General features: G+C 35.0%; 2 protein-coding genes across 2 annotated transcripts; one reads left to right on the top strand and one right to left on the bottom strand.

Moving 5' to 3' along the window:
- Window positions 1-724: 724 nt before the first annotated feature.
- LOC124542256 lies at window positions 725-26,896 on the bottom strand. Its single transcript, XM_047120212.1, has 15 exons — window positions 26,724-26,896; window positions 26,425-26,524; window positions 24,990-25,209; window positions 23,679-23,762; window positions 16,532-16,655; window positions 15,834-15,960; window positions 14,601-14,756; window positions 13,522-13,679; window positions 12,769-12,913; window positions 11,430-11,536; window positions 10,468-10,562; window positions 9,013-9,171; window positions 7,821-7,964; window positions 2,952-3,496; window positions 725-2,090 (listed from the first exon to the last, which is right to left on the bottom strand). The coding sequence occupies exons 2-15, from the start codon at window positions 26,500-26,502 to the stop codon at window positions 1,035-1,037; spliced, it is 3,198 nt and encodes a 1,065-aa protein (XP_046976168.1). The 5' UTR covers window positions 26,503-26,524; window positions 26,724-26,896; the 3' UTR covers window positions 725-1,034.
- Window positions 20,045-22,672, top strand: LOC124542257. Its single transcript, XM_047120213.1, has 3 exons — window positions 20,045-20,540; window positions 21,160-21,341; window positions 22,579-22,672. The coding sequence occupies exons 1-3, from the start codon at window positions 20,142-20,144 to the stop codon at window positions 22,670-22,672; spliced, it is 675 nt and encodes a 224-aa protein (XP_046976169.1). The 5' UTR covers window positions 20,045-20,141.
- Window positions 26,897-27,991: the final 1,095 nt, after the last annotated feature.

Raw genomic sequence — 27,991 nt, 5'->3', positions numbered from 1 at the left:
CAGTGGTAAGAACGCGTGGATCATAACCGATGACTTTGGATTCAAACCCAGGCAAGCACCACTATATATATGTGCTTAATTGTGTTTATAATTCATCTCGTGCTCGGCGGTGAAGGAAAACATCGTGAGGAAACCTGCATGTGTCTAATTTGATCGAAATTCTGCCACATGTGCGTTCCACCAACCCGCATTGGAACAGCGTGGTGGAAAATGTTCCTAACCATTTCCTCAAAAGGAGAGGAGGCCTTAGCCCAGCAGTGGGAAAGATACAGGCTGTTACTTTACTTTAATCATTAACTCCTGGTAGTGTTCAATGTAACTGATTTATTATCAAAACGTATATAATACGAGACTAAGGTTTGTTTACAAATCTAAATGAATCTTGGCATAGAGATAGATTACTATCTAGTATGGCACGTAGGCTACTTTTTTCTCATTAACACATGCTTCCCTCCGTTCTCACGCGCTAATTAGTTAGATATAATTAGTAAATATTCGAATCAAAAGTTCGCAAACATAAGTTACATTTCCAGTGAAGATACTTTGAGACAAGTTAGGTCATGCGTCGTCAAAAATTCCATTGACGCAATTGTAAATTCCAATTTAACTCATAAATCTGAATTCCAGATACACATGACACCTTCTTGCTATAATATTATTCTGCCAATTTATGGAATATACATTTCGTTGGACACTTTTAAAATGGAGAAATGAGGCATACTTTTAATCTCCTTATTCTTAGTCTATTTCAACCTAAAGTTCTTTCAAATATCGAATGTCTTAAGCTGCATTCACATGAGTAAATTTTAGTCTACTGACAAGCCCAAAGCGAAGGAACAAAACATATTGGTTTTCTGATATCAAATTAAAAATTAGATTATTTACATGTATATAAGAAATATCTCAATTTTACGTCCTCATTTAATCTTCAATATAAAATGCTACTTTTAGCGCATATATTCTTCAACTAAAATCGCTTTATAGGAACGCAATATCAATCTCACAATACAAACATATTTACAATGTAACCAAAACTACGTCCCGACTGTGGTATTTGACAATTTCCGCCTCAAAACATCGATCATCGCTTGCCTCTTCTCGTGATTCCTCTTACTAATCATTATAGTTCGTCTAAACGCATTTCTAGTTCTAGTTCTAGTCTTTATCGTCCGTGCTTCACTAAACTTTGTCGCTTTCTCCTTGACCCCAGTCTCAGGCAAGCTGAAATGTATACCGAATTCCCTACGATTTTCCAAATCGGCAAAATCGTTGACATTTTCTCTCGACATCTTATTGAATATCTTCAGAAACTGCCAGAATTGTATATCGCCTCCTTTTATGTTATTCTCGTAGAATTCTTTCAATTTCGGATCGCACTTGTGTTTATTGACAATCGGTTTTGGATCCTCGTATCGATTGAGATTTTTTATCTGTGGCTTGTCGTTTAGTTTTATCAGATCCTCTTTGCTCAATTTATGCTTCCATACTTTCTTCTTGAACGGCTTAGCGTTCGGGTCGTGTTTTCTCGAGTGCAACTTCAAAGCGCTGAGCGTTTGGCATATTTTCACGCACTTATCGCACGGAAACAGCATCTTTTGGCCGTTGTTCTTCGCTTTCCTGTACAGGAGCTTCATTTCGTTCAAATAATCTTCACTATTTGGCAAGTTATTTATCTTTGGCACAATAATATTGCTCGATATGTTCACTTTCTCCTTTTCGACGATCCATTCGCCATCTTTCTTTACCAATTTAGTTTTAGTTAAGCCTTTTTTGTCCAATTCCCGTTTCTTCCTATCGAGAGCGACGTATGCCCGCTTATTAAGATTCTTGACGCTCGGTATGACTTCGATTTCGGTGAAATCATCGTTATTTATATTGTAATAGAATCTAGAACGGTTGTTGTTATCTTTCCTATCTTTTATTCCGTCGAGGGGTAGTTTTACGTTTAGTTTGTGAACTAAGAGCATGTGCCGGGGTAGGTTTAGTTTGGTCACGTATTCGCACAGAGGACATTTCTTTAACATGTTATCATTACACACGTCGAAATGTTCCTTGCAGTGATTTATTAATTTATCTCGCGTTTCGTACAACTGAAACAAATAATAATATTTAATTATTTATCGTATGAAATTTGTTTAACTCTAAAGGTAAAACTAAAAAAAGGTTGAATGTCTCTTGACGGTTCTTCTCAGGTTCGAAGTGTTAGTTATTAACACACAAAAAAATTAAATGGAGGTGCTTTTTAACGGAATAGGTTGGCGGACGAGCATATGGGCCACCCATAGACAATGACGCTGTAAGAAATATTAACTATTCCTTACGTCGTCAATGCACCACCAACCTTGGAAACTAAGATGCTATATCCCTTGTGCCTGTAGTTACACTTTCTTACTCACCCTTAAAACTAGAACACAACAATACTGCATAATATTGCTTAGCGGTAGAATATTTGATGAGTGGGTAGTACCTACCCAGGCGGGCTTGCACAAAGCCCGACCACCAAGTAAAGTGCTTGCCTGGGTTTGAACGCGCGTCTTAAATAATTTAAACAGAATTGAAATCTTGCTTGTACATCAAGAGTAAATTTATGAATGTCATTGTTTAATTCCTATAAAACGGAATATTGTTGAATCGCTAAAATAAGCCATTATTTCTCGAAAAAAAAATGATAAAATATGGTTATTGTCGGTATTACTGTAGTATGTACGACATCACTTTAGAATCCTCTAAAATTATCAGTATTTCTCTACTACATTGTGCATGTAATTATACATATAAACCTACCTCTCGAATCACTCAATCTACAAAAAAAACTGGCGCCCAAATCCGTTGCGTATCAAAGATCTAAGCACACATAGGGGACAGCGGTAAGCGACTTTGTTTTATACTATGTAATGATTAATGTAAAAAAATCTTATGTACATTTTAAGAACTACGTGTATATAACTTACCTTGAAACAAACATAGCATTGATGAGTATTGAACTTAATCCTTTTAGACTGTGAAGTTTTTCCATTATCAACATATTCACTATTATTTAAATCGCCATTTCCAATAGTTTCTTCATCACCGTTTTCATTTCGTTCCATTATAGACACATCCTTATTTGCGGTATTTACATGTGATTTGGTTAGATTTGTTTTACATGTAAACGATTCATTTTCCTTTTCTATTTCTTCTGTGTCATCACAATTTTCAATAGCCTCATTACTATAATTATCATTTACAGTTTCAATGATTCCATTTGATTTGATGAGATTTGTTTTACATGTTAAAGATTCATTTTCCTTTTCTATTTCATCTGTGTCTTCGTAATTTACAAAAGACTCATCATTATTATCATTTAAAGTTTCAATGATTCCATTCGATTTGGTTAGATTTGCGACACATGTACTCGATTCTCGTTCGTTTTGTATTGCATTCGTATTTTCTAGTATTGCATTATTGTTAACATTATCAGGCTGTGTTATAGTGTCTTCATGAATATCGACATTAGCTGAAATACAAAATACAGGGTTAATAAACATTGCAGCTATACAGAGTGTTTAAATATGTTTATGTACTTAAAACTTGAATAAATATGACGGCGCCACTGTATTTTGAGAGCGTCAAGAAACGTCAAAAGCGACAATAACATCGGATAGCAACCTTTTTTTAAATTATGGCGGTTTTGACGTCTCTTCGCTCTGACGCGACTTCAGTCTCTTTTGTAGGCGAAGTCAAACGGAATACAATCCATTTGCATCTCGCAGAAACAAAACGTGCCTGGTGGAGCGTCATTACTTGAGTTGACTGTATTACTGATAATATTTAGTTGTAATAATTATTGGATATTGTAAAACAGTCTCATACGCGTGATTTTAATTCTCTTCGCCCGACAACCCACGATCGCTCGGCAGCACATATGGGTACCAAAAATAATGATAACGGCATTGTGCCGTTTAATATGTGTGTAAAATATATAACAAAAATACTGTAATGTGTACACCGATACATGTAACATATATGCGTCAATTACTAGATCTGCAATGTTATCTGCTTAAGGTAACAGCGTGTATATATTGGCTTATAGTAGTCGCCCGCGCTTTGCTTGCGTTTTAGGGCATTGGTTGTCATGTGTCAGGCAAATGGTAACCTAATTGCCTACAATATCAAAAATTATTTTACAAGTAATGTTACCAAGGATCATATGTATAATAAAAATAATAATTTAATTTATATTAACACCGACAAAATTAAAAATACTCAAATTAATAGTTTAAACTAAATAAAACGACAACATCTGCGCCCTCTTACTTAAATATTATACATCAAAATATACAGGGCATAGGTGGCAAAGATCATGAAATAGAATTATTTTCGGAGTATTATAAAATACATGTATTTTGTTTCACAGAACATTGGGTTAAAAAATTTGACATATTTAATATTTCAAACTTTAAACTGTCAAGTTCGTTCGTAAGAGGGAGTGCTATTCGTGGTGGCTCATTAATATTAGTACGGAATGATATCGTTTGTAAATCTCGAAAAGATATTGTGGCCCTCTCTATCGAACGTACTATCGAACTATCCTGCGTGGAATTTCCACAGTACATTATAGTCTGCGTGTACCGGCCCCCATCGGGAGATTATTATTTGTTTGAAACCACTATGGAGGACATTCTTAAAAAGCTATGTAAAACTAATAAATATATAATTGTATGTGGGGACTTTAACGTCGACTTACTTAAAGAAACTACGTTAAGTGTTCGGTTGGTTGCCTTGTTTATGTCATTTAATTTAACTCATAGAGTTAATGAACCGACGCGAATAACCGACGGCACTTCTACGTGTATTGATAATGTGTTCTGTGACTGTGAAATATATGAAGTATCAATTATAAATAATTTAACTTCTGACCATTGTGGTCAGAAGTTTTCATTAAAACACAAAGAAATAAATCATTTAAAAAAAATAACATACAGGCCAATAACGGCTAACAAATTACATTGTTTTAAAGATATTGTGGCGTATAAATTGTCTAATCTAGATCTTACGACACAGGATCCAAATGAGCTTTATAATTCATTTTTTGAAGTAATACTAAAAGAATTTAACAATATATTTAATATGAAATCATGTTATAGTAACACAAAATTAAAGTTTAGTGACTGGGCTACTGTTGGTATTTATAAAAGTAGAAATAAATTATACGACTTATATGATATGAGGCGGTGGAATCGAAGCGTAGCCTTTTTAGAATACGTCATTAAATATTCAAAAATTTTTAAAACAGTATGCATTTCTGCTAAGTCCTTATATTTAAAGAAAAAAATCCTGAATTCTGATAATAGAATTAAAGCCACATGGGATGTTATTAGTAGTGTTAGTGGAAAACACAAAAAGGAAATGATACCAATAGAATTGAACACAGGTAGTAGATACACGAGTTCTGAATTAGAGGTTGCTAATTTATTTGAATCATTTTTTGATAAAGTACCCCATAAAATAACATTTCATTTAAAATCATCTACATCAAATGCAGCTAGGTTATTAAATAATAGTGTTTCTAAATGCGTTATTGATTTTTCATTTGAAACGGTTTCTGCAATAGATGTCATAAAAGTATTTAAAACTATAAATATTAAAAAAACTAACAACATATGGGGCATTTCGGTAAATTTTTTTAATAACATCATATACGATATTGCTCCGTATATAGCAGTAATTTTTAACAAGAGTTTGGACACGGGTTCATTTCCTAACTTGTTAAAATGTAGTAAAGTTTTACCACTTTTTAAAACTGGAAACAGAAGCGATCCCGGTAATTACAGGCCTATTTCAATACTCCCATCTTTAAGTAAAATTTTCGAAAAAATTATTTTAAATCAACTTCTCGTCCATTTCGGTACAAATGCTATTTTTCATGGTGAGCAATTCGGTTTTAGAAGAGGTCGCTCGACAACTGATGCGGGAATTGCGCTTCTCAAACATATTTACGATGCTTGGGAGAAATCACAGAACGCTATTGGAGTATTCTGTGATTTATCTAAAGCATTCGATTGTGTAGAACACGAAACGCTTCTTTATAAGCTCAAATATTACGGTGTTAAAGGTAAAGCTCTTGATCTCATCGCTTCATATTTAAGTCAAAGAATCCAGCAAGTTTTCATTAATGGAATAAAGTCTTCTGGATCTACGTTAAAAATGGGAGTTCCACAAGGTTCAATTTTGGGTCCCTTTCTATTCCTAGTATATATAAATGATCTTCCTTTCTATGTTAAGGGTATTTGTGATATAGTGTTGTTTGCTGACGATACTTCGCTGATTTTTAAGGTTGACAGGAAAAAAAATGACTATGACGATGTGAACGATGCATTATCACAGATACACAATTGGTTTACAGTAAATAATTTAGTTTTGAATGCTCAAAAAACAAAATGTGTAGTTTTTACCCTACCTAATGTTAGCAAGCAAAATTATAATATATCTTTAAATGGTGACCGTCTTGAAGTAGCTGATACTACGGTGTTTTTAGGAATAGAATTAGATTCCAGACTTCAGTGGACCTCTCATTTATCATCCCTAACAGGAAGACTCAGCTCCGCAACATACGCGGTTAGAAAAGTTAGACAACTAACTGATATTGATACCGCTCGTTTAGTTTATTTTGGTTATTTTCACAGTATTATGTCATATGGCATATTACTTTGGGGTAACGCTGCAGATATTGAATCTGTCTTTATTTTACAAAAGAGAGCAATTCGGTTTATTTATAATCTTGGAGCTAGAGACTCTCTTCGGGATGTTTTTAACAGAGTAGGAATACTTACTGTTGCGTCGCAATATATTTACAACAATATCATGTATATTCACAGTAACATTGATCACTTTGATAAAATCAGTGATAATCATTGTATATGCACTAGAAGTAAGGATAAACTTATAACGCCAAGTTTCCGACTCCGCAAAGTCAATGGATCCTTCTTGGGGCAAGGTATCCGTTTCTATAATAAAATTCCGCAGAAATTTTTAACTTTGCCGTTTAGTAAATTCAAATCGTTTGTTAAAAATACATTGGTAGAAAAAGCATACTATTCGATACAAGATTTTGTAGATGATAAAAAAGCGTGGAGTTAATACCTGTTGACTTCCAAGCAGGATACATTAATTGAAATAATTGTATTTAATTAACATGACGTTGTATTTTTTAAATGTTAAAAAAGAGTAACTACTGAGTTTCTTGCCGGTTCTTCTCGGTAGAATCTACTTTCCGAACCGGTGGTAGCTTCACTTAATTGTAAAATGACGATTCAAAAGTGCTTATAAAAGCCTACTTGAATAAAGTTTATTTTGATTTTGATTTTGATTTTGAATAACGTAGTATGTTGTTTCTTGGAGTTCAAAGCTTAAATAAAAAATTAATAACAGTCAGACTAGCAGGATAGGACCTGATGATATTTTGATCACTACCCAAAAAGATTCATCGCTGTGAGAAATATCAAGAATCCCTCATATGTTCAATGCGACCCCAACCTGTATTACTGAGTATTATAAAATAACCCAAAATACTCAGGACAAATTCAATGTACAGTCGGGGTAAGAAAAGGTTCGTCACCTTAAGATCTATTTTCGTGTGCTCAGTATGATCGATAATGCTGCTTACCGATCGAGAGTGAAATATTGCGTCGCAATGATTTGATGTTTAGATTTAAAAGGTACTAAGAGTTTAAGACTCGAAGGAATTAATTTGAAACCTGGCGAAGGTTTTCTTACTCTGACCGTACATAAATTCTAGTATATCTATTAATTAATGTAATATTACAAAAGAATTGTCTCACCTTCTTCCGGTTCTCCTGCGATGTCTATTTCCACTACCATACGATTCTGTCTCTTTCCAACCGATGAGTTCGTCCCTTTCTTACGTGTGACGTAATCTATGCTTGTCCTGGCTTCATTCTGATAATTCGTATCATATTCTGAATCTGTATAATTTGGGAGAAAAAAAAATACAGATTAAAAACATATAAAAGTGTAGTACGACACAGCTTAGATGTCACATCGGCAAAATTCGTAAAACCGATCACATCCGAATTAAGTACGGTATTCCAAATTATCAATATTTATTTCGCATGCGAATATGATCTTTACGCAAACGTAATAACTTGTAATATCATATGACCTAATATATTCGTCGATTTACACGCACTCGCTGTCTCGGGTTGAACTAACGCGGGAATCTATAGCGACGAATAGCGTCGAATGGCGCGATAGGGGGAGCTGTTTCTGTTGGTTGTGTAAATCGGCAGTGATCGGTTCAATTGAATTGCCGATGCTACATCCAAGTTGTGTCGTACTAGATAAATTAAACAAGTATAATCAATTAACAACAACAACTGTAATTTGAGAGTTACGTATAAAAAACACCGTGTGTTACTGAAACGCGTGTGAAAAAACGGCTAATCAATAAACAATATAAGAATTCCCCAATGTAAGCTTGGTGGTAGGGCTTTGTGCAAGCCCGTCTGGGTAGGTACCACCCACTCATCAGTTATTGTACCGCTAAACAACAGTACTCAGTATTATTGTTTTACGGTTTGAAGGGTGAGTAAGCCAGTGTAATTACAGGCACAACGGAACCTAACATCTTAGTTCCCAAGGTTAGTGGCACATTGAAGATGTAAGGAATAATAATAATTAATATTTCTTACAGCTTCATTGTCTATGAGTGATGGTGACCACTTACCATCAGGTGGCCCATATGCGTCCGCCAACCAAACCATGAAAAAGTGCAGCACTATTTTCTCCACTGTTTGTAAACTGGGATACTCATCTCATCATAGAAACTCATACTAGCCGATCCTTCTTGATCGCCTGGCTACCCAATATCACTGCATCAATTCAGTGACGTCACGGAATCGCATGCGCATACTACCCTGATTCTAAGATCGACTGGCCCAACATTTTGACCGTAGAACAGTCCTTGTACGAAGCCCTACCAACCGTCTAATACGACTAAGTAGAAAATCTTACCTGGAACATTCGTATCGGGTCGCATAATATGTTCTATGAAGAAATCTTCAAAGCGAGTCGCTGGAGTCATCTTCTTCGCCTTATTTTCGACGGCTCTCGAGATATCCTCGGAAAACACGCCCTCCGAATACTCCGTCACCTTTTGATCTGGATCCGAGTCTGTTCAAATAAATATAACTACTAGCTGCGCCTGCGACCTTGTACGAGTTTGAATTTAACAAAAAATAAATATTAAGTTATCTGCCAGTGAAAGTCCCGTCAAAATCGGTCCAGCCGTTCCAGAGATTAGCCGGAACAAACAGACAGACTGGCAAAAATTGTAAAGAATGTTATTTTGAGATATGTACCGTGTATGCTTACATATGCATTGAGTAAAAAAGGGCTATTTTAATATCACAAACAGCCATCCAATTTATTATATGTATAGATTTCAAAAAGTCGATAGGATTTTCATTATTTTCTGATATAAAAAAATCTTAATTTAATAATGGTTATATTCTGGTACTAAGTAACTTATATATTTCTTACAGCGTCAATGTTAATGGACGGTGGTGATCACTTACCATCACGTGACCAGCCGTCCGCCAAGCTATATCGTACAGATATCTTTTTGGGAAAATTATTGTTGTAAGATGTAAGCTTATTACTGCCGGCACTAGGGCTCCTATCCCTTTGAGGAGAAAGTTTGGAATAAAATCCACAACGCTGTTAAAATGCTGGTTGGTGGAATACACATGTAGCAGAAAATCGATGAAATTAGACATGCAGGTTTCCTCACGTTTTCCTTCACCGCCGAGCACGAGATGAATTATAAACGTTAAATTAAAATAAAATAGGGCACATAAATATTCAGTGGAGCTTGTCTGAGTTTGAACTCGAAATCCTTGTTTAAGATACATAATTCTATTTAATTAATATGATTTTTAAATGTTGAAAATTAGTATCTACAAAGTTTCTTACCTAATGTGGTAGCTTCACTTAATAGTAAAGTGAAGTAAAGTAACAGCCTGTAAATTTCCCACTGCTGAGATAATGCCTCCTCTTCCATTAAGGAGAGGGTTTGGAACACATCCTTCACTTAATATAGTTGTTAAGTGACCATTCAAAATTTCTTGTATAGTCCCAACTTTTTTCAGATATTCAAAAGGAAAAAGACAATGATGTTCTAGTAAACAGATATGTTATTAACGCGCAAAAAGTGAAGACTAGAAAACGTCCTAATTGGGACGTTTGCCTTTAGTCGTTGTTAATTATGTAGTAATACGTTTTGCGTAATTAATACATCCAGTTATCCCTTTTACTTATTGTTTTTATCAAGCTATCCTTTTTACTTGTAACGAAATGTAAAATAAACGGTCCCCGGCGCGGCACACTTTTTCCTGTTGTTTAGTATGAGTATAACATATGTGTTTATTAGAATATCATTGGAAGAAGAGTTAATAATACATGACTTACCACTTAAGGGTTCAACTTTAACTTCGTGCAACAGCTCTATCTCTTTCATATCGCTGTGATCTTCTTTTATGATAATTTTAATCTTCTTCGGTTTCCTAGAATATTACAATATATCACTAATTATACATGTCCTGCCATCGTGTCTGTTTGACCGGAAATTTCATACATTTTTCAAAAGTGGAATGATACCCGAGGAAGTTGTATAAGGTGTATAATTCATAATGGTTTTTGTAATAATAGGCTATTTGACTGGTTTTTAAAATTAATTTTATATTATTTAGTAGAGGTTAAGGAACCCAGTTGATTTTTTTTATTTCTGGTACATATTTGCCGAAAAATATCATATTAAAAAATTCACAATTGAATAGGGCACGAAAACGGTACTTTGACAATATGGCGCTGCAATGGGGTCCATGACGTCATTTGCCCATATTTCAATCTGTGGTACATATAGGCAAGCAAGGTTCATAAGCAAGTGACGTCATCATAAACTCGACCAATCAAGAGTCACAAAACGCTTAAAAACGATTAAAAAAATGCCTTTTTATTTATGGATTTTTGAATTAATTAAGTATTATTTTCAACTTTCGTTAGTAAGTAACCGTTTTTATACTCATAGTCACCGATGAACCGAATTTGATGAAATTTGTGTGTTAAGCAAACTTGAATTCCAATAAAAGACATATGCTACTTTTTTGCCAACCACTTGATAACCAACCCCTAAAACGCAAGGGAATCCCCGGGCGACAACTAGTAGGGTACATAAATGACCCGTGCGAAGTCGGGACGGGTCGATAGAGTTGACCATTGAAATAAAACTAGCTATAACGGATTTGAATCGCGTATATTAATTATTTTTAGCATCCCGACGTTTCGAGCACTTTACAGCGTTCGTGGTCACGGGTGACAGACTAAGACTAAGGTGACATTTGTCAAGAGTTGACCATAATAACAATACTCACGGCCTCCTCAAGGACATATTGTATTTGATACAATGTGTATTCCAGTAATGCATCTTCAGATATTTGTGCATCTTGAAGTTTTTCTTGCAAATCTTACACTGTCTGTCCTGAAAGATAATTTATATAAAAAAAACACAACATTCGTTTATAACTGTTTGTCTATGATATATGTCAGTGTCACTACTTGGTGGACTTTTTGCAAGCCCGTCTGGCTAGGTACCACCCACCCATCAGATATTCTACCGCCAAACAACAGTATTGTATTGTTGTGTTGCGGTTTGAAGAGCGAGTGAGCCAGTGCATCAAGGGACATAACATCTTAGTTCTCAAGGTGGAATGGTTAATATTTCTAACAGCGTCATTGTCTATGTGCAGGCACTACCACTTACCATCAGGTGGCTGATATGCTCGTCCGCAAACCTATATCATAAAAAAGAGTATCCTGTGTAAGGTCAGAAAACCATTTTGATTTTGTTTCAAAGGAAAGGCTATCTTGAAAGACAAATATTAGTAAAAAAACAGATTTTTGTCTATGACGGGTTTTCTATGAATAGCGAGTATTGTCACTGTCACTGTTGCGTGTATCGCTATCTATGGTAACGAGGTGGTCATTTTGTTTAGGAATAATTACATATTATAAAACAAAGTCGCTTACCGCTGTCTGTATTTATGCTTCTAGAAATTACGGATTTCAACGCTGATTTTTTTAATAGATAAGAATTGATTCGAGAGGAAGGTTTTTGTATACAATACATGGACAATACAATAAAGAAACACTGATAATTTTAGAAGTTCCTAATGTGATGTCATAAATAAACAAATTCTGTAGTATATTTAGTATCAGTATTGCACCCGTGTCAAGCCGGGGTGGGTTAATAGAACGTAATAAAAGGAATGATTTGATTATTTATGTCTAGATAGACTGTCAAAGTTAGTTTGACGTTTGGCAAATATAGTGACGTAGCTGTCACACAACGGTATAGTAGGACACAAATTAGATGTAGCATCGGAAAATGCAATGGAATGAAAATAAAACCGATCACTGCCGATTTACACGACCAATAGAAACAGCTCCCTATCGCGCCATTCGACGCTATTCGTCGCTATAGATTCTCGCGTCAGTTCGACCCGAGACAGCGAGTGCGTGTAAAGCGACGCGTCAAATTGACGAATATATTAGGTCGTGTGATATTACAAGTTATTACATTTGTGCCAAGATCATATTCGCGTGAGAAATAGATATTGATGATTTGGAATAGCGTACTCAATTCGGATGTGATCGGTTTTACGAATTTTGCCGATGCGACATCTGAGTTGTGTCGTACTACAATCAACTCACCTTCTCGAAGGCGTGTCCGTATTTGATGTGCATGACGAGGCTCGGCTTGTTGTACGTGAGGAACCCGCACTCGTCGCACTGGAAACGCTCCCTGATGCAGTGCTTCTTCGTTATGTGAGATCGGAGGTAGTTCTTACTGTAAAAACTGAAATGGAACATTCTCGTCACTATTAACATCCCCATCATAAGCACTAATAATACCATCATTATTAACTTTCTTATCATTATCAGGATTTGTTTAGCTGACACTCTCCGAAGATATAATTTATAAATTAATCCGTGGACATTAAAAGATAGATAAAAGGGAGCGTTCAAGTAATACGTAACGCAATTTGGGGGGGAAAGGGGGTCGTCTTGTAAAACGTTACGATGCGTTACAAGGGCGGAGGGGGTCTTTCTCACAAAACGTAACATTTTTTTTTTAAATTACAAATAAGGGAATTAAAACTCCAAAATTGGCAACCCTTTTCATTTACCTTTTGACGGGGAATGCCTTGATTGTATTAGTCTGGTCGTCATTTTTGATTTGTTCTCGCAAGTTGGCAAACCTTTTTGTTTAAATTTCACGGGGTAACATACTTTTTTGCGACATTAGGGTAAAAATGGTCACTTGAGTGTTAAGTAACGTTTAGAGAGTGGGAGGGGGAGTACCGTTACGGTGCGTTACAAGGGGAGGAGGGGTCAAAAATCTTCAAAACTTGCGTTACGTAATACTTGAATGCCCCCAAAGCGGGGTGGTCGAACCCCACTCACCTCGTACCACAATAGTCACAAACCGCACACTTCTCTTTGGCCCTGTGCTGTTTCATGTGGACGTTCAAACGATTGACACGCGTGAAGCGTTTCTTGCACAGCGCACAGACATACTGCTGGTCCGGGTAGTGAATTAATGAGTGCTTCTTAAGGGTACCCTGAAATAAAAAATACCCATCCAGTATAAACATAAATAAATAAATATGAGACAACATCACATACATTACTCCGATCCCAATGTGAGTAGCTAAAGCACTTGTGTTATGGAAAATCAGAAGTAACGACGGTACAAACACCCAGACCCAAGACAACATAGAAAAGTAATGATAATCTACATCGACTCAGCAAGGAATCGAACCCGGTACCTCGGAGTGACGTACCCATGAAAACCGGTGTACACACCACTCGACCACGGAGCTCATCAATCAACAACAATCGAAAGTCAATCGTCAACAGAAATGATATTTTATCTGCTATATGCTATATGAGCCGCGTGAATCTTAACGGGTGATTGCGGGTTCAAATCCATTCCAGCACCACTGAATGTGCTAGTCATGTGCTAAATTTGTGTTTATAATTCATCTCGTGCTCGACGGTAAAGGACGGTAAACGTGTGTCTAATTTCATAGAAATTGTGCCGCATTGGAACAGTGTTTTTTTATGGTATAGGTTGGCGGACGAGCATATGGGCCATCTAATGGTAAGTGGTCACCATCACCCATATACAATGACGCTAAAAGAAATATTAACTATTCCTTACATCGTCAATGTGCCACCAACCTTGGGAACTAAGATGTTATGTCCCTTGTGCCTGTAGTTACACTGGCTCACTCACACTTCAAACCGGAACACAACAATACTGACTACTGTTATTTCGCGGTAGAATAACTGACGATTGGTGGTGGTACCTACCCAGACGGGCTTGCACAAAGCCCTACCACCAAGGAAAAGATTGGTGGAATATGTTCCAAACCTTTCTTTTACGAAATTTACCGATGCTACATTTAAGTTGTTTCGTACTATACCTATATATATAACACAAAGCCACATCCTACTAAATCAAACCAGCTCCAACTCACCTTATCCTTGAACCTTTTCGTGCAGCCCTCAAAGCTGCATTTGAAGGGTTTGAAGTGGACGTGTTTCGTGAGGTGAGCTGCCATATTATACTTGTTACTTATCTCGACGCCGCATATTTCACACTTACACGAATATATCTTCTCGTGAACCAATTTCTGAAGGCAATCGAATTATACACACAGTATAAAACAAAAGTCGCTTACCGCTGTCTATCCCTATGTATGCTTAGATCTTTAAACATGATTGACACAGCAAATTATCGTATAAAAGGTATTTGTAAAAGACATATTTCTTCTTGTATTCTCGTATTGTTTTTTAATAGATATATTGTAGCGTTTTCTTGGCTGACACCCACTCCAAATATAGCAATACTCCAAATATAACTACATTATATAATCGTAAATCGACTTTTAGGTAGTCTAATATTTTTCATTTCATTTTACTTAGGAGGACTCTAAAAAATATGTTGAATACGCAATTATTTTTATTGCTTTTTAGTGCATATTTATTTGTTTTTAAATAGTGTTTTGTTTGAAGTCGGTTTTCTTTTTGTTAAAATTTTTATTGTATATAAAATATGGACAATATAGTTAAGAAACACTGATGATTTTAGAAGTTTCTAATGTAATGTCGTTAATAAACAAATTCTGTAGTATATTTAGTATCAGCATTACACCCGTGCGAAGCCGGGGCGGATAACTGATAATTAATTAAGATCAAGATAAATTCAACATACACATTTAAATAACGTGCTTTAAGGGGTTTTATTGGTCTATATTACCTAAATGCACAATGTATTTAAAATACTTTATTCGATAAGAATTAATACTATATTACTTAAAATATTTTTGAAAATAAGCCATTATTTCTCGTAAAAAAAGGATAAAAAATGATTGTTTTGGGTCAGGGCCGTATTAAGGGGAGGGCAACCGGAGCAACTGCCCTGGGGCCTCCACATTAGTGGGGGCCACAGTTTTCAGCAAGTTTACAAATATAAATATAATAATGTTATTATTTAATATTTTAAAAGTAACCGATTACCGACAAGTAAATAAATCATAGCTGATTGAAATTAAAAAAAAGTAATTAATTCATGATAATATAATTATTAGGTTGCTTACGCTTCTGTTTGTCTAGGACCCCACTGCTTTGTGGCCCGGGGGCCTCCAGACCTTTAAATCCGGCTCTGTTTTGGGTAATTCCTAAGAGATACTCTACACTAATATACTTACCACATGAGAGTTCAAGGTGGTATTAGATTTGAACATCTTCCCACAGTGACCACACGGTTTCTTCTTTACTTCCATGTCCAAATGAGTCTCGGCTATATGGGCTTTCAGCACTCTCTTCGTTTTATAACTGGAAATGAAAAGTAGCGTTGGAAGAATATATCGAACCTCAAATATTGTAAAAATCAAAATCAAAATAAACTTTATTCAAGTAGGCTTTACAAGCACTTTTGAGTCGTCATTTTACAATTAAATTAGATTGATTGATTTTATTTGAAAGTAGATTTTATCGAGAAGAACCGGCAAGAAACTCAGTAGTTACTCTTTTTCAACCGACTTCAAAATGGAGGAGGTTATCAATTCGTCTGTTTTTTTATGTTTGGCTCCAAATATAACAATAACTATAACTACGTTATATAATCGTAAATCGACTTTTAAGTAGTCTAACATTTTTCACTTCATTTTACTTAGGAGGACAAAAAAAATTATGTTAAATATGCAATTCTTTTTATTACTTTTTAGTGCATTTTTATATGTTTTAAAATAGTGTTTTGTTTGAAGTCGGTTTTTCTTTTTGTTATAATTTTATTTATTAACATTTAAAAATACAAAATGATCGATGTCACTGTGAACATACATAATATCGTTGTAAATATATTTCGACGCAACAGTGAGTACTCCCACTTTGTTAGGATACGAACCTCTTATCACACATCTTGCACTGATAATGTTTCCGTATTCCCAGGTGACGTTCGTGATGCTTCCTCAACGTTGAGCTATCACGACACGCGTAATCACAGAATTGACACTTAAACGGTTTTATATCTGAAAGAAAATTTCTGTTATATCATCTGTGCTTATAGAAAAGTTTTAAAGAGTTAATTTAAATGAGCAACGGGTAAAGGGGCATTGACGACCTCCGTGGTCGAGTAGTGTGTACATTTGGTTTTCATGGGTATAACTCGAGATCCCGGGTTAGATTCCTGGCCGAGCTGATTAAGAAAAAGTAGTTTTCTATCTTGTCTTGGGTATGGGTGTTTATGGTGCCGTCGTTACTTCCGATATTCCATAAAGAGTAATGCATATGATGTTGTTTAATATTTATTTATTTATATTTATCGTAGTAGCGGTGTGATGAGATGGCCCAGTGGAAAGAACGCGTGCATCTTAACCGATGATTGCGGGTTCAAATCCAGGCAAGCACCACTATGTATATATGTGCTTAATTTGTGTTTATAATTCATCTCGTACTCAGCGGTGAAGGAAAACATCAACCGCAACAACCCGCATTGGAACAGCGTGGTGGAATATGTTCCAAAAACCTTCTCCTCGAAGAGAGAGGAGGCCTTTAGCCCAGCAGTGGGAATTTACAGGCTGTTGTTGTGAAAAAAAACACGCCTGTATCTTTAGCTGATATTTCCCAGTATTTCCTTTTCCGAACCTCCATCACCGAAAGTGTGATGCTTCTATATTGGATGAAGGAATTTGATTTGATTTCTGAAGTGTGATGTGATGTGTTTATACCAATTACTCCGCAGTATTCGAGTATTTTTAAATAATTATTATCAGCCGTGATTTGGGGAAAACAACAACAAACACTGACGGAGCAATGCCCCTTCATAATAAACTAGCTGTCGCCCGCAGCATAGCTTCGCGGGGAAATCGAATTTTACCGATTAACTTAAAATATCACATTTATTTAAGACCTCTTTGCATACCACCACCGTGTCACCCTTTAGGGTAGAAAATCCAGAAACGCTAAAATACGTATATAACTAATTTTTAATCAGTATCCCAAATTTAAGCTTTCATTTGTAAATCAAAAACGGTACTTCTGGCGGACTTAGTGGATGTCTAATCAATAAAACGATCACCAAATTTCATGGTGGGAAAAGATTCTACGTTTTATTGAATTAAAAAGTTACCATAAAATACAGTACGAACCCAAAGTCCATTTAATTACAGAGCAATTACGATAATCATTGATTCGACCAGATTATAAAACAGTTAATTTAGTTTTATAGCTTCACTAGCAAAATATCCTGACATTTCCTCTGTTTTTATTAATGGCGTACGTAAGAAAAGTGGATATCAACATACAAGGACATTGGCGCTTCTTACATTGCGGTACCAACCTTGGTAGCTTAGATTTTATGTCCCTTGTGGCTGTAGTTATTGCATAAATACTTTTCTTTTTTTTTTACAATATCCACAGGCACGCAGATGGCCCTGCCTTTTTACATTCTACTTTTAAGCGACTTCAAAAAAAGGAGTGTTCTCAATTCGACCCGTATAATTTTTTTTTTTTAAGTTTGTTCGCCGATTACTTCGCCATTTATGAACCGATTTTGATGATTCTTGTATTGTTAGAAAGAAGATACTCCTGGAATGGTACCATGATATCAGAGTCTGATGATGGGATCTTGGAGAAATCGAGGGAAACCCTCAATTTTTTTAGGGACATGTACCGTGTTTTCTGAAGTTATATTGGCATTTTCTTCTGGCAATCATAATGCTATACTGCTGAGCTGATGATAGTCCTCAATTACTAGGAGTTAGGAAATAGTTCTTTCAACATTAATCTATGGATTTATACTCCTCTTCGTAGCTTTTATGAAGAGAAGTACAGGTTCACTAAACATTTCTTTTGTTATGTTATTGTTTGGTATATCATGCCCCAGAAGTGGTCCCATATAAGTTTTATTGGAGTAGGTTTAGCGCTTTTTGAAAAAATCAACACTTAACCATTTGTTTCAATTCAATGTTATGATTCAATTTCAATTGAATACATTGGCGTTTTATATTTTATACTAAACATCAGCAGATCTTCGCTGGATTTCATTCGTCTTTTGGGAGACCAGCAGCGTTGCCAATGTGTGGGGAATTCCCCAAATTGCGGTGAATCGTACGTCGATCGGGGATTAGAGTGGGGATTGTCACATGTGGGGAAAATGAGGGGAATTTATACTTATGCGTTTTATACCAAAACGGTCAGTAATTGATTGTTTACCCGTCTTTTAGTTAGTACAAAAATTGAATTGTAGTCGATTATTAGTTGGCATAGTAACAAAAACACACAATATACAGACGTTAAACACGACTAGTCTGATTCAACGAAAAAAAAAATCATTGGCAACTCTGGGTATAATATATGATGAACGTGTGTTACTAATCCAGACTGGATTGCAATGAGCCCTAACTGATAGTGCAGCAACTACCACATATATAATATATGATAATACTCAAACAACCATCATAATTATTCAGCATATTACTCTTAACGAACCTCGTAAAGCAGTCGTTCATTAACGAAAGCTCTATGAAAAACAGCTGTTCCCGCAACCTTGTACGCGTTTGAATTTAACCAAAAAATATTATTGTAGCCTAAGTTACTCCTTATTATATAGTTATCTGCCAGTGAAAATCCCGTTAAAATCGGTGCAGCCATTCCAGATATTAGCCGGAACAAAGAGACAGACAAAAATTGTAAAAAATATTATTTTGGTAATATTAATATTACAAACAGACACTCCAATTTCATGTATAGATAGATTTAGTGGCACTTTTAAAAACGTAGATACAATTAACAAAACACTTACGATAACATTTAGCAAATCTTTCCAAAACATTAGACACAGCAAAATAATTAGGCGTGTTCACATAGATGACCAATTTGGTGTTTATTTGGTTGATATTTTTAAGACCAGCGCTCTATATGATCGAGGCTAGAGTATATTGTGAGGATATAAATAGTAACCCCTGGACACCTATTGGATTTTCTTGTCCCGTTCTATGCGCAAGCATCAAAAACGCAATTGAAAGGTACTTTTATATCGTTTAAAAATTTACTGCAGTAACTCTTATAAAGATACCAACAACAGCCTGTAAATTCCCACAGCTGGGCAAAGGCCTCCCTTTGAGAAGCTTTGGAACATATTTCACCACGCTGTTCCAATGCGGGTCGGTGGAATACACATGTGGCAGAATTTCTATGAAATTTGTCACATGCAGGTTTTCTCACGATGTTTTTCTTCACCGCTGAGCACGAGATGAATTTTAAAGACAAATTAAGCATACCAATCAGCGGTGCTTGCCAGGGTTTGAACCCGCAATCATCGGTTAAGTTGCACGCGTTCTAACCACTGGGCCATCTCGACACATAGTAGATATTGAAAACAATATGATATTCAACTTTTTAATTACAGGTTGATAATGACAGACTACAATAAATCAATTAAAGAACAATTGGGACATCAAAATATAAATAAGAAAATATTTAAAGATGATTTCGTTAATGACAATATATACACCATGCGTGGCCTAAGACAAAACTCTATACACCATAAAGAACCTAGTGACGACATTAAAGAACCTTTTCGAAATGACATTTCATCAAACGTCAATTTGCACTCATCACACATACGTAACAATAAAATATTTAAAACCCTACAAAATGAAAAAGATACGTCCCGTCTAAATAAAAGTATCAAGGAAATCTACAATAATAACAGTGAGGATTATAAGAACAATAAGACAGCCAAAAAGTGTTGGCATTTGGTGAAATTCAAACCGAATCAGTTGATCGGTAAAATAGTTCGAAAAGAGTGTTCTAGACGATCAAACTTCGACGCTAAATTCGTATCTATAATGACGAATGTCTTAAACGAATATGCGAACACGATGTTCAAATTCACCGACGAAATGACTGAGGTAAAAATAGTCCCATTTATATGTATTAGAAGCTATAATTAGTATGCCTATTTAATTTTCCAGTGTAACTACAGATACAAGGGATCTTACATCTCAATTGTCAAGATGGTGGTATAGGGAATGGTTAATATTTCTTAGTGTCATTGCAAACTAGAATTATTATGCTTATTTAATCTTCCAGTGTAATTAAAGACACAAGGAACCTAGTACCTCAGTTTTTAAGATGGTGTCGTAGGGAATGGTTAATATTTCTTAGTGTCAATGTTAATGATTACTTGGTGGTAGGGCATTGTGCAAGCCCATCTGGGTAGGTACCACCCACTTATCAGTTATTCTACCGTCAAACAACAGTACTCAGTATTGTTGTGTTCCGGTCTGAAGGATGAGTGAGCCAGTGTAACTACAGGCACAAGGGACATAACATCTTAGTTCCCAAAATTGGTGGCGAATTGACGATGTAAAGAATAGTTAATATTTCTTACAGCTTCATTGTCTATGGGTAATGGTGACCATTTACCATCAGGTGGACCATATGCTCGTCCGCCAACCAACACCAAAAAAAAATCTACAAGTAATCATCACCATCCTCAACTATATTGGCCATCTCCAAAATTTACAGATTCTCTTGGACACCATATTCGGTAAGAACACCGATCTCCGCAACAACATTTTCGACGTCAACAAACTCCTCAAATACTTGAGGAAGTCCGTCGACCTGCACAAGAGCCATTCCAATGTGATCACATTGAAATCTTCACATTGCCTCACGATATCACCACCTGGATGCTTCTGTAAGGCCGGGTGAGCATTACCAACTAGCTTATATCCACAGAGTATAATAAAATTGGAGTGTCTGTTTGTAATATCAAAATAACCTCCTTTTACTAATAGCATATAAACGGTATATATACCAAAGTAACATATTTTACAATTTTTGTTTGTCTGTTTGTTCCAACTAATTGCTGGAACGACTGGACCGATTTCGACAACCAATATCCTAGAAGGCGAGCGAGGCTGCGGACGACAACCAGTAATTATTATCTCTTAAAGTACTTTATTCAATATGAAAACATTACACTTATTGATAGTCAAATCAAAAACTACCACCGGTTCGGAACAAACCGAGCCGTCAAATTGAGCTGAGATTGCCCAGTGGTTAGAACGCGTGCATCTTAACCGATGATTGCGGGTTCAAACCCAGGCAAGCACCACTGTATATATGTGCTTAATTTGTGTTTATAATTCATCTCGAGCTCGGCGGTGAAGGAAAACATCGTGAGGATACCTGCATGTGTCTATTTCATCGAAATTCTGCTAGATGTGCATTCCACCAACCCGCATTGGAACAACGTGGTGGAATATGTTCCAAACCCTCTCCTTAATGAAAGAGGAGGCCTTATCTCAGCAGTGGGAAATGTACAGGCTGTTACTTTACTTTTACATAATTTGAATATGAATAGAAATAGCCAGGAGGCGATTGTTTCATTCCCTATACTGTATGGGTAGCCAATTATCATAAGGTAGAAAGAAAGAAGAGAATATACCACAACTGGGATTTCTTTTTCTTATGAGAAGGTTTCAAGGTTGTTCAAATGTTCCAAGACGAGTAGACCCAAAGACCACAGGAATTAATCCAAGATAATTTTCTTTTTACGAGATTGTTGATAAGAGGCGAGATGGCCCAGCGGCTAGAACGCGCGCATTTTAACCGATGATTACGGGTACAAACCCAGGCAAACGCCACTGAATATTCATTGGCTTAATTTGTGTTTATAATTCATTTCGTTCTTGGCGGTGAAGGAAAACATCGAGAGGAAACCTGCATGTGTCAAATTCCAAAGGAATTCTGCCACATGTGTATTCCACCAACCAACCAACCTTCTCCTCAAAGGGAGAGGAGGTCTGACCCTAGCAGTGGGACATTCCGGATGGGTTAACTATTGTTTATATAGATTCAGAGCAACTGCTTGAAGATTAGGTCCATAAAGAATAGTGTTTATAATTTTTGTTTTTTTTTTTTTTTTATTAATCGTTTTAGATACGTGGAGAGTTCTGGTCAATGTGTAAAGCCTTCTGATTGTGTCGACGATGCTTACTATAAGAAATATTTAAAGAGAATCATTGTTATTTAATAAAAACGTAATTATAATTTGCTGTTTTTATTACTTGAAAAAATTGTCTGATTCAATTATTTTCAAAAAATATTTAAAATATGAGACAACATCTCATACATTACTCTGATCCCAATGTAAGTAGCTAAAGCACTTGTGTTATGGAAAATCAGAAGTAAGGACGGTACCACAAAAACCCAGACCGAAGACAACATAGAAAACTAGTGATAATCTACATCGACTCGGCCGGGAATCCAATCCGGGACCTCGGAGTGGCGTACTAATGAAAACCGGTGTACACACTACTCCACCACGGAGGCCGTCGTTTGACACATCTAATTAAAGTCATATAGTTCATAGACAGCCGCCATCTTTAAATAGAAAAGTGCGGGAAAGTCTACGGCACAGATAATACGGACAATACAATGTCATGTTACAGTGTACAATTTGTACAGCTACCACCGTTTCGGTAGGTAGTCTGCCAGAAACAACTTGAAGAAACTTAGTTACTCATTTCCACCTTTTTAAAAACCATTTTATATTATTTAGTAGAGGTTAAGAAACCCAGTAAAAGTAGTTGTTTTATATTTTTAGTACATAAATGCCAAAAACATCAAATAAAAAATTCCACATTTATATAGCGCGCGAAAACGCTACTTGGACAAAATAGCGCTGCAATGGTTTCAGTGACGTCACTTGGGTATATTGTAACTTGTGGTACATATAATCTACATATAGTATGCAAACGAGGTTAAAAAGCAAGTGACGTCATCACAAACCCGACCAATCAGGAGCGTTTCGTTTCACGTGACAAACGTTAAAAATGGCATTTTTATTTATGGACTTTTAATATGAGTAAATTAGTTATTATTATCAACATTCTTGTTAATAAATAACCATTATTAAACTCATAATACATACTGATTACAATAATTGACACTTTATTTTTCGAATTGTCAAATAACCTATTTCCTTCACTGCAAATGCGTTAAAAAACTTTGAGCACAACAAAATTGAAATATGTTACCTGTATGTATATATTTATGTGTGTTCAACGAATAGGTCGAATTAAAGCCCTTGCCACAGACGTCACACTTAAACGGTCTCTCATCTAAAAAAAAAATGAAAAAATAAAGTGTTATGAGTGACTTCATATAAAACACCATTTCAAAATAAATTAATAATTACATATTCAAAATATTTCTGAGTTATCTGAAGTAAAATGAAATTTAAAAATATTAGACTACTCAAAAGTCGGTTCACGATTATATAACAATAACTACGTTATAGTTATTGTTATATTTGGATCCGGTGTCAGCCACGGGCACGCGCCTCAACAATCAAAGGATAGAAGCGATACGAGTCCCTTGATTGGCACAGTATATTATCGTATAAAAGGTAATTCGTAAAAAACATATTTCTTAAAGTATTCTCTTACTATTTTTTCTAGATATATTGTAGGGTTCTTTTGGCTGACACCAACTCCAAATATAGCAAAAATTGTAACTACATTATATAATCGTAACTTGCGAGTAGTCTTATATTTCGCATTTCATTTTACTTAGGAGAACTCAAAAAAATATTTTCAATATGTACACAATTATTTTTATTACTTTTTAGTGCATATTAATTTGTTTAGAAATAGTGTATTGTTTCAAGGCAGCTTTTTTTTGGTGTAATTTGTGTTTATTTTATTCCTAAAACCAATTGCCTTACAATTTCTTTATTCCCTAATTATTTAATCAAATTACACAATAGGCTATTTGACAATGCGAAAAATAAATTGTGAATTATTGTAATCAGTGTATATTATGAGTTTAAAAATGGTTATTTACTAACGAAAGTTGAAAATAATACTTAATTTATTCAAAAATCCATAAATAAAAATGCAAATTTTCAAACGTTTGTCACGTGACACAAAACGCTCCTGATTGGTCGGGCTTATGATTAAGTCACTTTCTTGTAAACTTTGCTTTTTTACTATATGTACCACAGATTAAAATACAGGAAAGTGACGTCATCGATCCCACTGCAGCGCCATATTGTCCAAGGAGCGTTTTTGGGCGCTATTTAAATACGAAATTTTTAATATGATATTTTTCGGCAAATATGTACTAGAAATAAAAAACACAACTTTTACTGGGTTCTTTAACTTGTACTAAATAATATAAAATGGATTTTAAAAACCAGTCAAATAGCCTATTGAATTATTAATAATTGTATTGTCAACATTCTCTGGGTTTTGTGGTAAGCTCAGACTCACTGAAATATATCCCTTAAAATACAATGAGGTCAAAACTACTAAGCCATCTTAGACAGACAATCCTCCACAACTAACCTGTGTGTATGTACATGTGTTTATCCAGGAGACTCTTGTAATGGAACTTCCGGCCACAGAAGCGACACTCGTGTTCTGTAGCCGCATTGTGCACCCTCTTTACGTGCTTAGTTAAATACTTCTTAGTTTTACACGTGTGCGGGCACAGGTGGCAGGAATACGGACGTTCCGCTGAATGGAGCTGAACGTGATGGGCCAGCCCTGACTTGTCTGAGAACCTCTGAAAAATGATTTATAACTGTTAGGCAGACAGAACAATGGGAAGTAACAAAATTGTGGTGGGTGATCAAAGTCGAGATGGCCCAGCGGTTTAAACTCGTGCATCTTAATCGATGATTGCCGGTTCAAACCCAGGCAAGCACCGCTGATTCATGTGCTTAATTTGTCTTTATAATTCATCTCGCGCTCAGCGGTGAAGGAAAACATCGTGAGGAATTCTGCATTTGACAAATTTCATAGAAATTCTGCCACATGTGCATTCCAGCAACCCGCATTGGAACAGCGTGGTGGAATATGTTCCAAACCTTCTCTTCAAAGGGAGAGCAGGCCTTTAGCCCAGCAGTGGGAATTTACAGGCTGCTGTTGTTGATCAAAGTTCATGGTCGATAGCATTCTTATAAAATGTAATTATAATGATGTTTAATATAGAAGCATTACACTTCCCACTGATTGATTATTTTATCTACAATGGAAAGCTAGGACTGGTGAATTAAATTTATCAATGTATGTAACGAATCACAAGTATATCATGTTTATATACACAAATAATTATCTACCCTCAAAAAAAAATTATTGTGTACCAAAAAAAAAACTATTTCAGAATTCCTGTACTCTCAGTCTACCTATATGTTTGTTACACTATGACAAATAAACCACTAAGCCTAATTGGAATTTAGTATGAAGCAAGCCTTAATCCCAAATCTTTGCTACAAGCAAAATTAAACAAATATTTTAATCTTAGTATCTTTATCTGCAGATTACAGTGTTATAAAAGATTAGTATCTACATGTTAGTTTAACTTTTTTTTTTTTTATTCATTCAGTGTACACAGCAAAACCTTGTAAGGTTTTTGTTGGAATAATAATTTAAATATTATTAATATATTTTACACATTTTATATATGTATATATCTATACAAACACATACAATGAAGTTTATTTACATAAGAATTATTAAAATTAAGTCTAATGATAATCATAATAAAATAATCTGTTTAAAACACATTTTGAAAGGTTTCATTCTTTATTTCAAAAAAGCAAACAGCCAGAAAAAATTTAGATGTTTTTGACTTAATTAAATTTTTTCCCTGCCCTAGTAATTATTGAATTACTTTATTTTAAGACAAATAACAACTTTGATAACAACTTGTCGTATAAATAATTAATTCTATAATGAACATATTTTAAGTTTCCGTATCTTGTTAAATTAATATTACCTTAGTACATATTGTACATTTATGATCCCCAAAGTTACTTTTGGTTTTAACACTTTTCTTCGAATTGTCCTTTGCCATGTTTACCTAATTTACTAGCATTCTGTAAAAAAAAAAACAATTATGAAGAGAATAACACATTAATTTAAATTATTTTCTGATAAAATGTTTTTAATAAATACATTTTAAACATTACTTAGAAATAATTGTTATTGTTGTACTTTCGTACGTATGGCTTGATTCATTTAGCGAAAAGTAAATAAAAATATAATTAGTTTTTTTTTTTTTTAATTTATACGTACTTTTCAGGCGTAAGTTATTATTAAAAAGTTCATTCACAGGATGACTATTTAACACTTTAGTGAACTTTGTTAAACAATTATAATTATTATTTTATTACTGCAGCAATAAACAATATACATCGAAACAAACGACCGTCGGCTGTTTTTCAGATTTTTCTTCTATTAAGAAATATGACAGCAGCCGTCAATTGTCATGGGAATTGTTTGATAGGGACAACTGACAGTACTACTGCAACATTACACTGTACTATTTAATTCTTAAGATATGCAAATTGCATATATACTAATAGAACGAGAAATTATTTTAAAAAAAAAATGTGTTTTATGTTTATTAATATTTAATTTTTATTTTAATGACGGACCTTGTCGTAATAATGAACGCAGACTTAATAAATATCACGAGATGTCAAAAGTTATTTAATCTTTAACCATAGAGTGTATGGTAAGGAAAAGTATCTCATAAGGATATACCGGCCCCAATCTCATTCATCCTATATATGACGTTCTCCCTCCTAAAGTCCCTCGCCCTATTAACGTTGAATGTTTGTTAATGTTTGTGTTTAGTCCATTTTGTAAAATTCTATGTAAATATATTGAACGTAATAAGATTAAGTTGTAAATTATTTTGTGATTGTTGTTATGCATTTTAATAGTAGTTGCCTTATTTTATTTACTTTTTATGTAATTATTATTGTTGTGTTGTTTTAGGTTATGGGTCTCCAATTCGTCTAGTGCTATTATGCCTTCAAAATTAATTTGAGCATGTAATCTCGACCGAACCGATCAATCTCCATCGTGTCTTCTCCATCGCACGTGACATTGGCGAAATAATCTGTGCCTCTTTGGCACAAATAAAAGCCACAAAAAAAAAAAAAAAAAGGATATACCGAAATAACATAATGGTTCTATAAATTGCCACAATGGGGTTAGTATACACAGATCCAGCTGATAAATGACCGCTAGTTCAGTTTTCGTCGGCGTCATTTATGATGGTAATATTTGGTGGGGTGGAATTACTTGAGTCTAAAAGAAAATTTAGATATAGAAACGTTTTTGAGGATTTATGGCTAAAGATGTCTTTTTCAAGGCTTTCGTGAATTTTTATAGGTTTCTCGGAAAATGATACTGATATTGCATTGCCAACTTTTTGGCAAATAAGTCAACGTTTATTTTTTCTCCATAATCGGAGAACATGAACTTTTCTTAAAAAAAATAAACTTAGTGTCGATATTTTGAGTCTCATACGGTTTCGTGGCCAATTAGAAGAA

Source organism: Vanessa cardui, chromosome 30, assembly GCF_905220365.1.
Source record: "Vanessa cardui chromosome 30, ilVanCard2.1, whole genome shotgun sequence".
Classification (NCBI taxonomy): domain Eukaryota; kingdom Metazoa; phylum Arthropoda; class Insecta; order Lepidoptera; family Nymphalidae; genus Vanessa; species Vanessa cardui.
The sequence above is the reverse complement of the archived record's forward strand: the minus strand, read 5'-3'. Positions and strand labels throughout refer to the sequence as shown.

Excerpts from the sequence above, each read along its gene's own strand:
- LOC124542256 (XM_047120212.1), bottom strand. The coding sequence starts at position 26,502 with ATGGCAAAGGACAATTCGAAGAAAAGTGTTAAAACCAAAAGTAACTTT. Across the intron at positions 23,763-24,989 it reads ACACATGTACATACACACAG|ATGAGAGACCGTTTAAGTGT; the intron begins GTTAGTTGTGGA and ends TTTTTTTTTTAG. Across the intron at positions 2,091-2,951 it reads AATGCTATGTTTGTTTCAAG|TTGTACGAAACGCGAGATAA; the intron begins GTAAGTTATATA and ends TATTTGTTTCAG.
- LOC124542257 (XM_047120213.1), top strand. The coding sequence starts at position 20,142 with ATGCGTGGCCTAAGACAAAACTCTATACACCATAAAGAACCTAGTGAC. Across the intron at positions 20,541-21,159 it reads TCACCGACGAAATGACTGAG|ATTCTCTTGGACACCATATT; the intron begins GTAAAAATAGTC and ends CAAAATTTACAG. Across the intron at positions 21,342-22,578 it reads GGATGCTTCTGTAAGGCCGG|ATACGTGGAGAGTTCTGGTC; the intron begins GTGAGCATTACC and ends TAATCGTTTTAG.